The sequence below is a fragment of the Ylistrum balloti genome, unplaced genomic scaffold (assembly GCF_031769215.1).
Source record: "Ylistrum balloti isolate Yb309-2 unplaced genomic scaffold, AGI_CSIRO_Ybal_v1 Utg370180, whole genome shotgun sequence".
In the NCBI taxonomy this organism is placed as follows: Eukaryota; Metazoa; Mollusca; class Bivalvia; order Pectinida; family Pectinidae; genus Ylistrum; species Ylistrum balloti.
The window spans coordinates 307641-327430 of NW_026782166.1; the positions used below are offsets into that span (position 1 = coordinate 307641).

At 35.5% G+C, this 19790-nt stretch overlaps 1 protein-coding gene across 1 annotated transcript in view; it reads right to left on the minus strand.

The window, feature by feature from the left end:
• Positions 1–13779, minus strand: part of LOC132551136 (protein unc-93 homolog A-like) — a 50694-nt gene extending 36915 nt beyond the window's left edge. Inside the window, exons 1-2 of the mRNA XM_060215246.1 lie at positions 13435–13779; positions 12399–13203 (exon numbers count right to left, since the gene is read on the minus strand). Coding sequence (XP_060071229.1) covers positions 12399–13203; positions 13435–13779 — 1150 coding nt within the window. The remainder of the gene's footprint in view (positions 1–12398; positions 13204–13434) is intronic.
• Between the last annotated feature and the right edge of the window lie 6011 nt (positions 13780–19790).

A 19790-nucleotide genomic window follows, 5' to 3' on the forward strand; every position in this document is an offset into this window, starting at 1 on the left:
ATATAGACAGTACGTGTTGATATAGACAGTACATACCGTGTTGATATAGAGAGTACATGTTGATATTGACAGTACGTGTTGATATAGACAGTACATACCGTGTTGATATAGACAGTACATGTTGATATAGATAGTAAATACCGTGTTGATATAGACAATATGTGTTGATATAGACAGTACATGTTGATATAGTCCGTACGTGTTGATATAGACAGTACATACCGGGTTGATATAGACAGTACATGTTGATATAGACAGTACCTGTTCATATACACAGTACATGTTGATATAGACAATATGTGTTGATATAGCCACTACATACCGTGTTGATATAGACAGTACATACCGTGTTGATATAGACAGTACATACCGTGTTGATATAGACAATACATACCGTGTTGATATAGACAGTACGTGTTGATATAGACAGTACATACCGTGTTAATGTAGACAGTACATACCGTCTTGATATAGACAGTACATGTTGATATAAACAGTATGTGTTGATATAGACAGTACCTACTCTCTTGATATAGACAGTACATGTTGATATAACACACATACGTGTTGATATAGACAGTACCGTGTTGATATAGACCGTGTTGATATAGACAGTACATGTTGATATAGACAGTACGTGTTGATATAGACAGTACATACCGTGTTGATGTAGACAGTACATATTGATATAAACAGTACATGTTGATATAGAATAGACAGTACGTGATGATATTGACAGTACATGTTGAAAAAGACAGTACACACCGTGTTGATATAGGCAGTACATATTGATAAAGACAGTACGTGTTGATATAGACAGTACAGACCGTGTTGATATCAACAGTACAGACCGTGTTGTTATAGACAGTACCTGTTGAGATAGACAGTAAGTGTTGATATAGACAGTACATACCGTGTTGATATAGACAGTACGTGTTGATATAGACAGTACGTGTTGATATAGACAGTACATACCGTGTTGATATAGACAGTACATGTTGATATAGACAGTACGTGTTGATATAGACATTACATGTTGATATAGAAAGCACATACCGTTTTGATATAGACAGTACGTGTTGATATAGACATTACATGTTGATATAGAAAGCACATACCGTTTTGATATAGACAGTACGTGTTGATATAGACAGTACAGACCGTGTTGATATAGACAATACATACCGTGTTGATATAGACAGTACATATTGATATAAACAGTACATGTTGATATAGAATGTACATGTTGATATAGACATACCGTGTTGATATAGACAGTACGTGTTGATATAGACAGTACGTGTTGATATAGACAGTACATGTTGATATAGACAGTACATACCGTGTTGATATAAACAGTACGTGTTGATATAGACAGTACGTGTTGATATAGACATTACATGTTGATATAGACAGTACATGTTGATATAGACAGTACATACCGTGTTGATATAGACAGTACATGTTGATATAAACAGTACGTGTTGATATAGACATTACATGTTGATATAGAAAATACATGTTGATATAGACAGTACGTGTTGATATAGACAGTACATAAAGTGTTGATAAAGACAGTACGTGTTGATATAGACAGTACATGTTGATATAGAGAGTAGTGTTGATATAGTACGTGTTGATATAGACAGTACATACCGTGTTGAAATAGAGAGTACATGTTGATATAGACAGTACGTCTTGATATAGACTGTAGATGTTGATATAGACAGTACATGTTGATATAGACAGTACATGTTGATATAGACAGTACGTGTTCATATAAACAGTACGTGTTGATATAGACAATATGTGTTGATATAGACACTACATACCGTGTTGATATAGACAGTACATACCGTGTTGATATAGACAGTACGTGTTGATATAGACAGTACATACTGTGTTGATATAGACAGTACATGTTGATATAGACAGTACGTGTTGATATAGACAGTACATACCGTGTTGATATAGACATTACATGTTGATATAGAAAGCACATACCGTTTTGATATAGACAGCACCTGTTGAGATCGACAGTAAGTGTTGATATAGACAGTACATGTCGATATTGATATAGTGTTGACAGTACGTGTTGATATAGACAGTACGTGTTGATATAGACAGTACATGTTGATATAGACAGTACGTGTTGATATAGACAGTACATGTTGATATAGACAGTACGTGTTGATATAGACAGTACATACCCTGTTGATATAAACAGTACATGATATATACATTACGTGTTCATAAAGGCAGTACATACCGTGTTCATATAGACAGTACATGTTGATATAGACAGTACATGTTGATATTAACAGTACATATAGTGTTGAAAAGGACAGTACGTGTTGATATAGACAGTACATGTTGATATAGACAGTACGTGTTGATATAGACATTACATGTTGATATAGAAAGCACATACCGTTTTGATATAGACAGTACGTGTTGATATAGACAGTACAGACCGTGTTGATATAGACGGTACGTGTTCATATCAACAGAACATATCGTGTTGATGAAGACAGTACGTGTTGGTATAGATAGTACATACCGGGTTGATATAGACAGTACATCTTCTGATGATATAGACCGTACATACCTGGTTGATATAGACAGTACGTGTTGATATAGACAGTACATACCGGGTTGATATAGACAGTACATGTTGATATAGACAGTACGTGTTCATATAGACAGTACGTGTTGATATAGACAGTACGTGTTGATATAGACAGTACATACCGTGTTGATATAGACAGTACATACCGTGTTGATATAGACAGTACATACCGTGTTGATATAGACAGTACATGTTGATATAGACAGTACGTGTTGATATAGACAGTACATACCGGGTTGATATAGACAGTACATGTTGATATAGACAGTACATGTTGATATAGACAGTACGTGTTCATATAAACAGTACATGTTGATATAGACAGTACAGTACGTGTTGATATAGACAGTACGTGTTGATATAGACAGTACATACTGTGTTGATATAGACAGTACATCTTGATATAGACAGTACGTGTTGATATAGACATTACATGTTGATATAGAAAGCACATGTTGATATAGACAGTACGTGTTGATACAGATAGTACATGTTGATATAGAAAGTATGTGTTGATATAGACAATACATACCCTGTTGATATAGACAGTACGTGTTCATATAGACAGTAGATGTTGCTATAGACAGTACGTCTTGATATAGACAGTACATGTTGATATAGACAATACATGTTGATATTAACAGTACATAAAGTGTTGATAAAGACAGTACGTGTTGATATGTTGATATAGACAGTACATGTTGATATAGACAATATGTGTTGATATAGACACTACATACCGTGTTGATATAGACAGTACATATTGATATAAACAGTACATGTTGATATAGAATGTACATGTTGATATAGACAGTACGTGTTGATATAGACAGTACATGTTGATATAGTCAGTACATGTCGATATCAACAGTACATACGTGTTTATATAGACAGTACAGACGGTGTTGATATAGACAGTACGTGTTGATATAGACAGTACAAACCGTGTTGATATAGACAGTACATGTTGATATAGACATTACGTGTTGATATAGACAGTACCTGTTGATATAGACAGTACGTGTTGATATAGACAGTACATGTTGATATAGACGGTACTTGTTGATATAGACACTACGTGTTGATATAGAAAATACATACCGTGTTGATATAGACAGTACATGCTGATATAGACAGTACGTGTTGATATAGACAGTACGTGTTGATATAGACGGTCCATGTTGATATAGACAGTACGTGTTGATATAGACATTACGTGTTGATATAGACAGTACAGACGTTCATATAGACAGTACATGTTGATATAGTACATAGTACATAGACAGTGTTGATATAGACAATATGTGTTGATATAGACAGTACATGTTGATATAGTCCGTACGTGTTGATATAGACAGTACATACCGGGTTGATATAGACAGTACATCTTGATATAGACAGTACATGTTGATATAGACAGTACGTGTTGATATAGACAGTACGTGTTGATATAGACAGTACGTGTTGATATAGACAGTACATGTTGATATAGACAGTACGTGTTGATATAGACAGTACGTGTTGATATAGACAGTACATGTTGATATAGACAGTACGTGTTGATATAGACAGTACATACTGTCGATGATATAGAAAGTACATATAGTGTTGGAATAGAACAGTACATGTTGATATAAACAGTACATGTTGATATAGACAGTATGTGTTGATATAGACAGTACATACCCTGTTGATATAGAGAGTACATGATATATACAGTACGTGTTCATATAGACAGTACATGTTGATATAGACAGTAGGTGTTGATATAGACAGTACCTACCGTGTTGATATAGACAGTACATGCTGATATAGACAGTACGTGTTGATATAGACAGTACGTGTTGATATAGACAGTCCATGTTGATATAGACAGTACGTGTTGATATAGACAGTACGTTTTGATATAGACAGTACATGTTGATATAGACAGTACGTGTTGATATAGACAGTACGTGTTGATATAGACAGCACATACTGTGTTGATATAGAAAATACATGTTGATATAGACAGTACGTGTTGATATAGACAGTACATACCGTGTTGATATAGACAGTACATACCGTGTTGATATAGACAGTACATGTTGATATAGACAGTACGTGTTGATATAGACAGTACATGTTGATATGGACAATATGTGTTGATATAGACAGTACATGTTGATATAGTCCGTACGTGTTGATATAGACAGTACGTGTTGATATAGACAGTCCATGTAGATATAGACAGTACGTGTTGATATAGACCGTACGTGTTGATATAGACAGTACAGACCGTGTTGATATAGACAGTACGTGTTGATATAGAAAGCACATACCGTTTTGATATAGACAGTACGTGTTGATATAGACAGTACAGACCGTGTTGATATAGACGGTACGTGTTCATATCGACAGTATATGTTGCTATAGACAGTACGTCTTGATATAGACAGTACATGTTGATATAGACAGTACGTGTTGATATAGACAGTACATACCGTGTTGATATAGACAGTACGTGTTGATATAGACAGTACGTGTTGATATAGACAGCACATACCGTCTTGATATAGACAGTACGTGTTGATATAGACATTACATTTTGATATAGACAGTACGTGTTGATATAGACAGTACATGTTGATATAGACAATATGTGTTGATATAGACAGTACATGTTGATATAGTCCGTACGTGTTGATATAGACAGTACATACCGTGTTGATATAGACAGTACATGTTCATATAGACAGTACATGTTGATATAGATAGTGCGTGTTCATATAGACAGTACACACCGTGTTGATATTGACATTACGTGTTGATATAGACAGTACATATCGTGTTGATATAGACAGTACATACCGTGTTGATATAGACAGTACATGTTGATATAGACAGTACGTGTTGATATAGACAGTACATACCGTGTTGATATAGACAGTACATATTGATATAAACAGTACATGTTGATATAGAATGTACATGTTGATATAGACAGTATGTGTTGATATAGACAGTACATGTTGATATAGAAAGTACAGACCGTGTTGATATAGACAGTACAGATCGTGTTGATATAGACAGTATGTGTAGATATAGACAGCACATACCGTGTAGATATAGACAGTCCATACCGTGTTGATATACACAGTATATGTTGATATAGACAGTACCTGTTGATATAGACAGTACATACCGGGTTGATATAGACAGTACATGTTGATACAGACAGTACATGCCATCTTGATATAGACAGTAGATGTTGATATAGACAGTACAGACGGTGTTGATATACACAGTACATGTTGATATAGACAGTAAGTGTTGATATAGACAGCACATATCGTGATGATATAGACAGTACGTGTTGATATAGACAGTACATACCGTGTTGATATAGACAGTCCATACCGTGTTGATATAGACAGTACATGTTGATATAGATAGTACATAACGTGTTGAAATAGACAGTACGTGTTGATATAGACAGTTCGTGTTGATATAAACAGTACGTGTTGATATAGAGAGTACATACCGGGTTGATATAGACAGTACATGTTGATATAGACAGTACGTGTTGATATAGACAATACAAGTTGATATAGACACTACATTCCGTGTTGATATAGACAGTACCTACCGTGTTGATATAGACAGTACATCTTCTGTTGATATAGATAGTACATACCGTGTTGATATAGACAGTACATGTTAATATAGACAGTACGTGTTGATATAGACATTACATGTTGATATAGAAAGCACATACCGTTTTGATAAAGACAGTACGTGTTGATATAGACAGTACGTGTTGATATAGACAGTACATGTTGATATAGACAGTACATGTTGATATAGACAGTACGTGTTGATATAGACAGTACCTACCGTGTTCATATAGACAGTACATGTTGATATAGATAGTGCGTGTTCATATAGACAGTACACACCGTGTTGATATTGACATTACGTGTTGATATAGACAGTACATACCGTGTTGATATAGACAGTACATGTTGATATGGACAGTACGTGTTGATATAGACATGAGGTGTGATATAGAAGTACATACTGTGTTGATATAGACAGTACGTGTTGATATAGACAGTACATGTTGATATAGACAGTACATACCGTGTTGATATAGACCGTACATACCTGGTTAATATAGACAGTACATGTTAATATAGACAGTACGTGTTGATATAGACAGTACGTATTGATATAGACAGTACGTGTTGATATAGACTGTAGATGTTGATATAGACAGTACACACAGTTATGGTATATACAGTACCTGTTGATATAGACAGTACCTGTTGAGATAGACAGTATATGTTGCTATAGACAGTACGTCTTGATATAGACTGTAGATGTTGATATAGACAGTACATGTTGATATCAACAGTACATATAGTGTTGAAAAGGACAGTACGTGTTGATATAGACAGTACATGTTGATATAGACAATATGTGTTGATATAGACAGTACATGTTGATATAGTCCGTACGTGTTGATATAGACAGTACATGTGGATATACACAGCACATGTTGATATAGACAGTACATACCGTGTTGATATAGACAGTTCATATCGATATAAACAGTACATACCATGTTGATATAGACTGTAGATGTTGATATAGACAGTACATGTTGATATCAACAGTACATATAGTGTTGAAAAGGACAGTACGTGTTGATATAGACAGTACAGACCGTGTTGATATAGACAGTACATACCGTGTTGATATAGACAGTACATGTTGATATAGACAGTACGTGTTGATATAGACAGTACCTACCGGGTTGATATAGACAGTACATCTTCTGATGATATAGACCGTACATACCTGGTTGATATAGACAGTACATGTTGATATAGATAGTACATAACGTGTTGAAATAGACAGTACGTGTTGATATAGACAGTTCGTGTTGATATAAACAGTACGTGTTGATATAGACAGTACGTGTTGATATAGACAGTACATACCGTGTTGATATAGACAGTACGTGTTGATATAGACTGTACGTGATGATATAGTCAGTACATGTCGATATTAACAGTACATATAGTGTTGAAAAGGACAGTACCTGTTGAGATAGACAGTAAGTGTTGATATAGACAGTACATACCCTGTTGATATAGAAAGTACGTGTTCATATAGACAGTAGATGTTGCTATAGACAGTACGTCTTGATATAGACAGTACATGCTGATATAGACAGTACGTGTTGATATAGACAGAAGATGTTGCTATAGACAGTACGTCTTGATATAGACAGTACATGTTGATATAGACAGTACGTGTTGATATAGACAGTACATGTTGATATAGACAGTACGTGTTGATATTGACAGTACATATCGTGTTGATATATACAGTACATTTTGATATAGACAGTAAATACCGTGTTGATATAGACAGTACGTGTTGATATAGACTGTATGTGATGATATAGTCAGTACATGTCCATATTAACAGTACATATAGTGTTGAAAAGGACAGTACGTGTTGATATAGACAGTACATGTTGATATAGACAGTACATGTTGATATAGACAGTACATAACGTGTTGATATAGACAGTACATGTTGATATAGACAGTACGTGTTGATATAGACAGTACGTCTTGATATAGACAGTACATGTTGATATAGACATTACATGTTGATATTAAGAGTACATATAGTGTTGAGAAGGACAGTACATGTTGATATAGACAGTACATGTCGATATTAACAGTACATATAGTGTTGAAAAGTCCAGTACGTGTTGATATAGACAGTACATGTTGATATACACAGTATATGTTGATATAGACAGTACGTGTTGATATAGACAGTACATACCGGGTTGATATAAACAGTACATGTTGATATAGACAGTACGTGTTCATATAGACAGTAAACAACGTGTTGATATAGACAGTACATACCGTGTTGATATAGACAGTACATGTTGATATAGACAGTACGTGTTGATATAGACAGTACATACCGTGTTGATATAGACAGTACGTGTTGATATAGACAGTACATGTTGATATAGACAATATGTGTTGATATAGACAATACATACCGTGTTGATATAGACAGTACATGTTGATATAGACAGTACGTGTTGATATAGACAGTACATACCGTGTTGATATAGACAGTACATGTTGATATAGACAGTACGTGTTCATATAAACAGTACATGTTGATATAGACAGTACATGTTGATATAGACAGTATATACCCTGTTGATATAGATAGGATGTGTTGATATAGACAGTACATGTTGATATAGACAGTACATACCGTGTTGATATAGTACACGTGTTGATATCAACAGAACATGTTGATACAGACAGTACAAACCGTGTTTATATAGACAGTACAGACGGTGTTGATATAGACATTACGTGTTGATATAGACAGTATGTTTTGATATAAACAGCACATACCGTGTAGATATAGACAGCACATACCGTGTAGATATAGACAGTCCATACTGTGTTGATATAGACAGTACCTGTTGAGATAGACAGTATATGTTGCTATAGACAGTACGTCTTGATATAGACTGTAGATGTTGATATAGACAGTACATGTTGATATAGACATTACCTGTTGATATAGACAGTACATGTTGATATATACACTACGTGTTGATATAGAAAATACATACCGTGTTGATATAGACAGTTATATAGACAGTACGTCTTGATATAGACAGTACATGTTGATATAGACATTACAAGTTGATATTAACAGTACATATAGTGTTGAGAAGGACAGTACGTGTTGATATAGACAGTACGTGTTGATATAGACAGTACGTGTTGATATAGACAATACGTGTTGATATAGACATTACGTGTTGATATAGACAGTATGTTTTGATATAGACAGCACATACCGTGTAGATATAGACAGTCCATACCGTGTTGATATAGACAGTACGTGTTGATATAGACAGTACATGTTGATATAGACAGTACAGACCGTGTTGATATAAACAGTACAGACCGTGTTGATATAAACAGTACAGACCGTGTTGTTATAGACAGTACATGTTGATATAGACAGTACGTGTTGATATAGACAGTACGTGTTCATATAGACAGTAGATGTTGCTATAGACAGAATGTCTTGATATAGACAGTACGTGTTGATATAGACAGTACATACCGTGTTGATATAGACAGTACATGTTGATATAGACAGTACGTGTTGATATAGACAGTACATACCGGGTTGATATAGACAGTACATGTTGATATAGACAGTACGTGTTCATATAAACAGTACATGTTGATATAGACAATATGTGTTGATATAGACACTACATACCGTGTTGATATAGACAGTACATACCGTGTTGATATAGACAGTACATACCGTGTTGATATAGACAGTACATGTTGATATAGACAGTACGTGTTGATATAGACAGTACATACCGTGTTGATATAGACAGTACATACCGTGTTGATATAGACAGTACATGTTGATATAGACAGTACGTGTTGATATAGACAGTACATGTTGATATAGACAGTACGTGTTGATATAGACAGTACATGTTGATATAGACAGTACACGTGTTGATATAGACAGTACAGTACGTGTTGATATAGTACATGTTGATATAGACAGTACGTGTTGATATATACATGTTGATATAGACAGTACGTGTTGATATAGACAGTACATACCGGGTTGATATAGACAGTACATGTTGATATAGACAGTACATGTTGATATAGACAGTACGTGTTCATACCGTGTTGATATAGACAGTACATGTTGATATAGACAATATGTGTTGATATAGACAGTACATGTTGATATAGTCCGTACGTGTTGATATAGACAGTACATACCGGGTTGATATAGACAGTACATGTTGATATAGACAGTACAAAAAATATACATACCGTGTTGATATAGACAGTACATACCGTGTTGATATAGACAATACATACCGTGTTGATATAGACAGTACATGTTGATATAGACAGTACGTGTTGATATAAACAGTACATGTTGATATAGACAGTACATACCGTGTTGATATAGACAGTACATACCGTGTTGATATAGACAGTACATGTTGATACAGATAGTACATACCGTGTTGATATAGACAGTACGTGTTGATATAAACAGCACGTGTTGATATAGACAGTACATACTGTGTTGATATAGACAGTACATGTTGATATAGACAGTACGTGTTGATATAGACAGTACATACTGTGTTGATATAGACAGTACATGTTGATATAGACAGTACGTGTTGATATAGACAGTACATACCGTGTTGATATAGACAGTACATGTTGATATAGACAGTACGTGTTGATATAGACAGTGCATGTTGATATAGACAGTACATACCGTGTTGATATAGACAGTACATACCGTGTTGATATAGACAGTACGTGTTGATATAAACAGTACATGTTGATATAGAATGTACATGTTGATATAGACAGTAGTTGACAGTAGATGTTGATATAGACATTACATTTTGATATCAACAGTACATGGTGATATAGACAGTAAATACCGTGTTGATATATAAAGTACGTGTTGATATAAACGGTACATGTTGATATAGACAGTACGTGTTGATATAGACAGTAGATACCGTGTTGATATAGACAGTACATGTTGATATAGACAGTACATACCGTGTTGATATAGACAGGACGTGTTGATATAGACAGTACATACCGTGTTGATATAGACAGTACAGATCGTGTTGATATAGACAGTATGTGTAGATATAGACAGTACATGTTGATATAGACAGTACATACCGTGTTGATATAGACAGTACATGTTGATATAGACAGTACATACCCTGTTGATATAGACAGTACATGTTGATATAGACAGTACGTGTTCATATAGATAGTACACACCGTGTTGGTATTGACAGTACGTGTTGATATAGACAGTACATACCGTGTTGATATAGACACTACATACCGTGTTGATATAGACTGTACGTGATGATATAGACAGTACATGTTGAAAAAGACAGTACACACCGTATTGATATAGGCAGTACATGTTGATAGAGATAGTACATACCGTGTTGATATAGACAGTACATGTTGATATAGACAGTACGTGTTGATATAGACAGTACATACCGTGTTGATATAGACAGTACATGTTGATATAGACAGTACATACCGTGTTGATATAGACAGTACATACCGTGCAGATATAGACAGTACATACCATATTGATAGAGAGAGTACATGTGGATATACACAGCACATGTTGATATAGACAGTACATACCGTGTTGATATAGACAGTACATATGGTGTTGATATAGACAGTACATTCCGTGTTGATATAGACAGTACAGACCGTGTTGGTGTTGATATAGACAGTACATATCGTGTTGATATCGACAGTACATACCGTGTTGATATATACAGTACATACCGTGTTGATATAGACAGTACATACCATTTTGGTGTTGATATAGACAATACATACCGTGTTGATATAGACAGCACCCACACAAAATATATCTATAGTGACGACAGTTGCTGAATGCATTGTTAATATGGTTATGGTTTATTTATATATTTTATATATAGTTGTTTCAAAAATGTACCAGATTGTTTTTTTGTGATATTTGTCGCTCCATTTTAAGTTGAACTACATTTGAAATACATGATCATGCAAATTGTGTCAATATTGATGCAAATGTACGTACAAAGAAAAAAAATCATGATATAATGGGGGCAGATAATTACCTGTAGTTTTACTGTAATCCGGAATTCCACATGGGTGTAGAACGCCACAATTATTTAATACTCCAGCGTCCTCACCCATATCTTCACTCGGTATAGGCGCGCCAGACATGTTAGAGGGCATATAAAATGATTTCGGTTCTTCTTTGTAGAAATTCAACACAAACGAAGATATGAGATTTCCCCATATATGTGTCGTTTGGAAGCACGCTAGAAATATGCCATGGAAACGAAGGACCTCTTTATCTATGTTGCCCCTACTGACACGAGAAGAATCAAATGCTAGTTTTAAAATGTAGGAGATTTCAGCTGTCCATAAAATTCCTTGTCCACACCCTGAAAATATAGCAGTTGGTATTAGTGTGTAAAATGTTGGATAAAAGTTCGCTCCAATCCATGTAAGAAAGCTGAACATTCCAATCACTAGAGCCCATTTAGCAGATAATTTGTTGATGATTGAAGGGGCCCACAAACAGGTTAAGAACATAGCCCCGTGCACAACCCCCATGGCAATAATCCCTAGATTTCCTTTGTCGTTGATTGAACTTTGGAGGTTCTGTATAGCCCTGAAGGAGGAAAACAGTGTAATAAAACTAATACATAAAAACACTAAATTTTTCTTGAATGTAAAAACAATTATAGATGGCACAGTACTACTTAATTCAGAGCATGGTGTCCCGACATTTTCTTTCGTATTATCTTGACACATTATGTGATTTTCGCCGGCTATTGGAAGTTTTTTGCTTCCTCCTCCTTTGTTGTAACTAGGACTCTGAGTATTTAGATCCTCGTTAAGTTTGTACACTGACTGTTTAGGTTTTATAATTTTAGACCTACAAGCGATTGCCGTCTTTAGTTCGTCAATATGATCCGGGGTACCACCACCACCACCGGAAGTAGTAAGACTTACAGTCATCCGGTTATTTGGTGTATGGTTCATTCTAAGTTGTTGTTGATGTTGCTGCTGTTGTTGTTGTTGTTGTTGTTGTTGTTGCTGCTGCTGCTGTTGTTTTTCATCGTTTTTTATATTGTCTTCTACATGCGAGGCTGACGTCATCATTATATTATTTTTGGTAGGTTTTGAAGGTTTTGTGGATGAGCAATTGTCAAGAACTGATCTTAATTCGAAGGCGTCATCTCCTCTTCGTGTTGCTCTCACATAACTTTCCTTCCGTCCTCTTTTGGTAAGATAACCTTCTATGAAATCCGTCTGCTCCTCCACATCGGCGGCGCTTTTCTTGACGGCGTACCTGTAGCTTTCAGTTCTTTGTCTGTTTGCCTGTGTAGCATATGTATAACTCGGTCGGCGAGGCCTATAGAGGCCGAAACCGGCCCCAAGACCACTCATGTCAAATGGGGATAGTGTTGACGACGATGCCGACATTTCGTTTTTAAAACAATGTTTTCCGCCACCATATAAGGTAGACGATTTACATAAGCCGCTGTATTGTAAATGAATCTGATTATAACGAAGTTGTCATGGTGTACGAGAAAAAGACAAAACCACTCGTTAAACCTAAGTCCGTTCTGGTTTGCTGAAACACATTCCACCATGTGTATCCCTCAAATCTAACGCATCCGAATATATCAAGGAAATAGCGCCGTAGCAAGGTGACTCACTCATCATCGGAAGACAGGGCGAACATTATGACCGTTTCTGGTCTTGATTATATATGGCAATGTTAATATGGCGGTTTTAATGTCCGTATCTCCGCGCCATTTAAGTCATCGTTTGGGAATTTGGTTATGAAGAAACAAAATACAGCTGTACATATGCCAGTCTGTACGGTAATCCGATCACGCCTAGATCAATACACATAATGATCAGTTCATACACGGCTTTAATTAACCTTTACGCCAACTTGCTTCGTGTTTACAGTATGTCCGGCGTTAGGCTTGGCAAGGTTGCTTCGCCGTTGTATTTAACTAACAGCTTGTTATCTCACAAGCCGAGTACAACAACGTACAGATACACAACACACTCGGCAGACTTTGAGCAACAGCAAGCAAGCCCAGCTCCAGTTGGCCTTACACTCTAAGCAAACGGAACTATAAAAAAACGGTTGTCCATAAACAGGCTGCCATAAACACACTTGCACACATAAACAAAATGGAGGTTATTCTCTTGTTGCTCAGTTCGGTGTAATATCAATGTCACATCCAGCCTACAGTCTTCGACGATTACAAAGTGTGTATGCCACCATTCCTAGAAGAGAAAACTACCAACCTCCCCTACACATATGCTGAACCAAACACAATCGATGAAGCAAGCTCTCTTCCTCGCATATACAACCTATCATACTGAAGCCAGTCGGTTTATATAACCAAACCATGTTCAAATACCAATGGAATTTAACGAGATTCCGCCCCTATATATCCACATCAGAGTCGAGTCTTCTACATTAGCTTGCTTTGTCTGTGATACGTCCATGCACACCATCACTGGCTTGATCAACACACGAGCTGGATAATGGCGTACAGAAAAAAAAAACATTACGTCTTACAGACGGAGATATTATATAGTGAAAGCCTGCTCGGCCGCGCTTGCTTCTCTCCGCAAAGTGACTAGGTTTGCTAACGTCTTGTCCCATGGCAAAATAAACGGGAATACAGATGTATGTTTACTGTAGCAGTGTCCTTGGTGTTAGTGTGGGGTTTTCAGATCTGATGGCCATACATACATATTTAGTTATTTACAGACATAAAATAGATAAAACAGATGTAATTTTTTTCGTTGTAATTAAGTTTGGATTTGCTTTGATTTAACGACAAATTACAATAACTATTTAATTTGCTTATGATAGATAAATTATGTGTGTGTATATTTTTTTAAACAATTGACTGAATATAATGCTAGGATTTTTGTATTAAGGACGTGTATGTCTTCTTAAGGTATTAGCCGATAATTTAGATATTCCAGTTGTAAATGGTTTGATTTGTATGAAAATATTTCATTTTAAGGTTTTTCTTTTGATTCAAAGCACTGTGAAGCACGCTGTAAGCTTAAACAATTTCCAATTACAATTTCTGTGTATAAAAACCTTTCTGTTGCTGTGCTCTCGACATTCCTTGTATTCTCCCATTACCTAATCCGGGATTTTGTCATAAAAGCTTCAGACCTGAGATTTTCCTTCCAAGCGCTGTCAAATGGCTCCAATATATTTGCTTGTGCCTTCAATTTCGTTTTGGGTTCAGGATTTCCACTGCAAGAGAACAAACATATAGAAATACACTATGGGGTTAACAAATGACTTTTATGTAAATTCAATATGAAGACTTTCACGAAAAAAAAACAATGAAAATTTCCCCCTGACAAAATTTAATCCCGGGTGGTTTTTGTGGTAACAAACATTATTTAGATACTAAAGACATACACGTGAAATTCAAAACATTCTAAAAGAATTGCATTAAATATATATGATGGGATTATAGAAGAAGTTATCAAACTTGTATTAATGCATTTGCCGATAATATTTAACAATATGAATATGAACAAGATGGACAGGTAAATACGGTGTAGCATATATATATATATATATATAATTTGATCCCCATCTTTGTAGTCCTGGGTATATTTTTTAGGATATCTCTGATTGGATAATATTAAGTACAGTTGATTACTGTACTGTTAATGAACAGGAAATTGTAATTGTCATATTTTCTGTCGTCATTTGTTATTTTTAATAAATGGCATATTTCAATTTCAATCAGAGTCTGGTTTTGTGTATTTAGAATAAGTATAACCCAGGTTACAAACAGAGCACATCCTTTGTTTGGTGCAGCGCTAAATACGGTGTATCATATATACATATACATCGAGAGAGGGGATGTGGGTGGTTGGGGTTACAATTACATATATATATATATCAAAACTGGCAAGTAAACATCAATAAATAAATAAATAAATAAAAACAATATATATGGGTGACATGTAGTCTAACCAGATTCGGACGACAGACACCATTGTTAAAACTATCTACTATCGAAAACCTTCAAACTAATCCTTATATATACAGCCCACTAGCATAGATTGCATGCCAAACTTCCGATGGTAACTTGGTTTTTTCTTACTTTTCACAAAAATTCGTGAGACAAGCCGTTTTTAATAAACGTTTTGGGCTAATTTATGTCTACTTGTCGAGACAGTCGACACAGCAGGTCGAATTTAGTACGAATCGTGCCCCAAAATTACCTCCAGAGTCGTGACCCGACTTCAAATAACGAGCGGACAAGGACACACCACCAGTAATACAAATCTCATGTTAATATTGTTTTAATCTAAGATCGTTTTAGGAATGTGTTTACATTTTGTTTTGTACTGTATTACGACTCCGTATCAATTAGAACACAACACAGTGACAACTGTGTGGGCGAGAACTTGATAATAGATTTAAAATGAATCACTTTGTTGTCAGGAACTCACTGGTGTTGTGGGAGTTGGGGGTAATCGATTTATGAAAATAAAGTGAACAGCAGTTAAGAGGAATTATCAGAAAAGGAATACACTAATTCGTCATTGATACTGTGATTCAGAATCAGCATTTCAATAAAAATAGAAAATTTCAACAGGACACGGTGTTTAACGATAAAATCGGTCTTTATTTCAACATCGTATCTATGTCGAAACATCCTATAATGTAGGTCTCTTACTGCCATTTCAGAGTAGTGACATCTAAATCAATGCGCCCGGTTTATATCACAGGAAGATATCAATTATGGGACAATTTCTGTATTTCTATTATGACTCTATTATATATGTCACTAAATAACACAAAAGCAATGTAACCCTGTCTTTCACTTAATGTCACTATGACAATGTAACCCTCTCTCATTTAATGTCACTATGACAATGTAACCCAGTCTATCACACAATGTCACTATAACAATGTCACTGTGTCTATCACACAATGTCACTTTAACAATGTTACCCTATCACAATGTCACTATAACAATGTTACCCTGTCTATCACACAATGTCACTAACACAATGTTACCCTGTCTAACACACAATTTAACTATAACAATGTTGCCCTATCACACAATGTCACTATAACAATGTTACCCTGTCTATCACACAATGTCACTATAACAATGTTACCCTGTCTATCACAATGTCACTATAACAATGTTACCCTATCACACAATGCCACGATAACAATGTTACCCTGTCTATCACAATGTCACTATAACAATGTTACCCTGTCTATCACACAATTTAACTATAACAATGTTACCCTATCACACAATGTCACTATAACAATGTTACCCTGTCTATCACACAATGTCACTATAACAATGTTACCCTATCACATGTCAATATGCCAATGTTACCCTGCCTATCACATGTCAATATGCCAATGTTACCCTGTCTATCATTTAATATCACTGAAACAATGTCACCATATCTATCATTTAATGTCACTATAGCAATGTCACTGTGTCTATCACTTAATTTCACTATGGCATAGTACTTGTCAGCCACTTTTATTTTTTCTAATCCATCACAAATTAAAAGGGTACCAATCGCTATGTGAAATTGAGTTCATCTAGAAATCCAAAATTGCCATTTATAAACATTTTCCTTTTTTATGATCAATCACAAAATTGAAAAGGCATGCATTACTAGGGGGCAGAGAAGAACCTACATTTGAAGTTTGAGGAAGAGCTTTCCAGTCCTTCTCAAGAAACAGTGACAAACCTACAAAGTTCCAATTTTATCAGTACACAAGATTGCTGCCTTTCAGCCACTTAGTTTTCCTGATCAGTTTTAGAATTGTCCATATATGAAATCTGAGAAAAATGTATCCAGTATTTCACATTTAATAGCCATAAAATGAATTGTTTAATGATGATCCAGGGTGGTTTCAATAGCTCAACATCTGCTTTGATTTTTTCTTACATTGACATCAGGAAACTTTACAGAACACCATTTCAGGTACCTACTGACCAAATCAAGGCCATTTATACCAGTAAACTTTATAACACAGCCTTTCAGGTACCTACTGACCAAATCAAGGCCATTTATACCAGTAAACTTTATAACACAGCCTTTCAGGTACCTACTGATCAAGTCAAGTCTATTTATACCAGTAAACTTTATAACACACCATTTCAGGTACCTACTGGCCAAGTCAAGGCTATTTATACCAGGAACCTTTATAACACACCATTTCAGGTACCTACTGGCCAAGTCAAGGCTATTTATACCAGGAACCTTCATAACACACCATTTCAGGTACCTACTGGCCAAGTCAAGGCTATTTATACCAGGAAACTTTATAACACAGCATTTCAGGTACCTACTGGCCAAGTCAAGGCTATTTATACCAGGAACCTTTATAACTCAGCATTTCAGGTACCCACTGGCCAAATAAAGGCTATTTATACCAGGAACCTTTATAACTCAGCATTTCAGATACCTACTGGCCAAGTCAAGGCTATTTATACCAGGAACCTTTATAACACACCATTTCAGGTACCTACTGACCAAGTCAAGGCTATTTATACCAGGAACCTTTATAACACACCATTTCAGGTACCTACTGGCCAAGTCAAGGCTATTTATACCAGGAAATTTTATAACACCTATATCAGGTACCTACTGGCCACGTCAAGGCTATTTATACCAGGAAACTTTATAACACAGCATTTCATGTACCTACTGACCAAGTCAAGGCTATTTCTACCAGGAACCTTGATAACACACCATTTCAGGTACCTACTGACCAAGTCAAGGCTATTTATACCAGGAACCTTGATAACACACCATTTCAGGTACCTACTGACCAAGTCAAGGCTATTTATACCAGGAACCTTGATAACATAACATTTCAGGTACCTACTGACCAAGTCAAGGCTATTTATACCAGGAACCTTTATAACACAGCATTTCAGGTACCTACTGGCCAAGTCAAGGCTATTTATACCAGGAACCTTTATAACTCAGCATTTCAGGTACGATATTTCCCTTCACATATAATTCAAAATATCATAACCAATTGACGTATGTTTGTATTTTTTTTTATTTCTTTTTAATTTTTCATTTGCACATTTATCAATCATTACAAAACATGATGCCATACACATTGGAACAAAAAACATCATATACATTATCATACAGTATCCGCTCAACAAACTCTCAAGGACTCATTCCCAACCGGCACACAGTATCAGTTCATGAAATTCACAGATTCATACTCAACAGTCACAAAGTTCAAACACCAATGTACAGATACACACAGATTCATACTCAACAGTCACAAAGTTCAAACACCAATGTACAGATACACACAGATTCATACTCAACAGTCACAAAGTTCAAACACCAATGTACAGACACACACAGATTCATACGTTAATGCATATTATCATCACGAATGCTAAGATACATTTAAT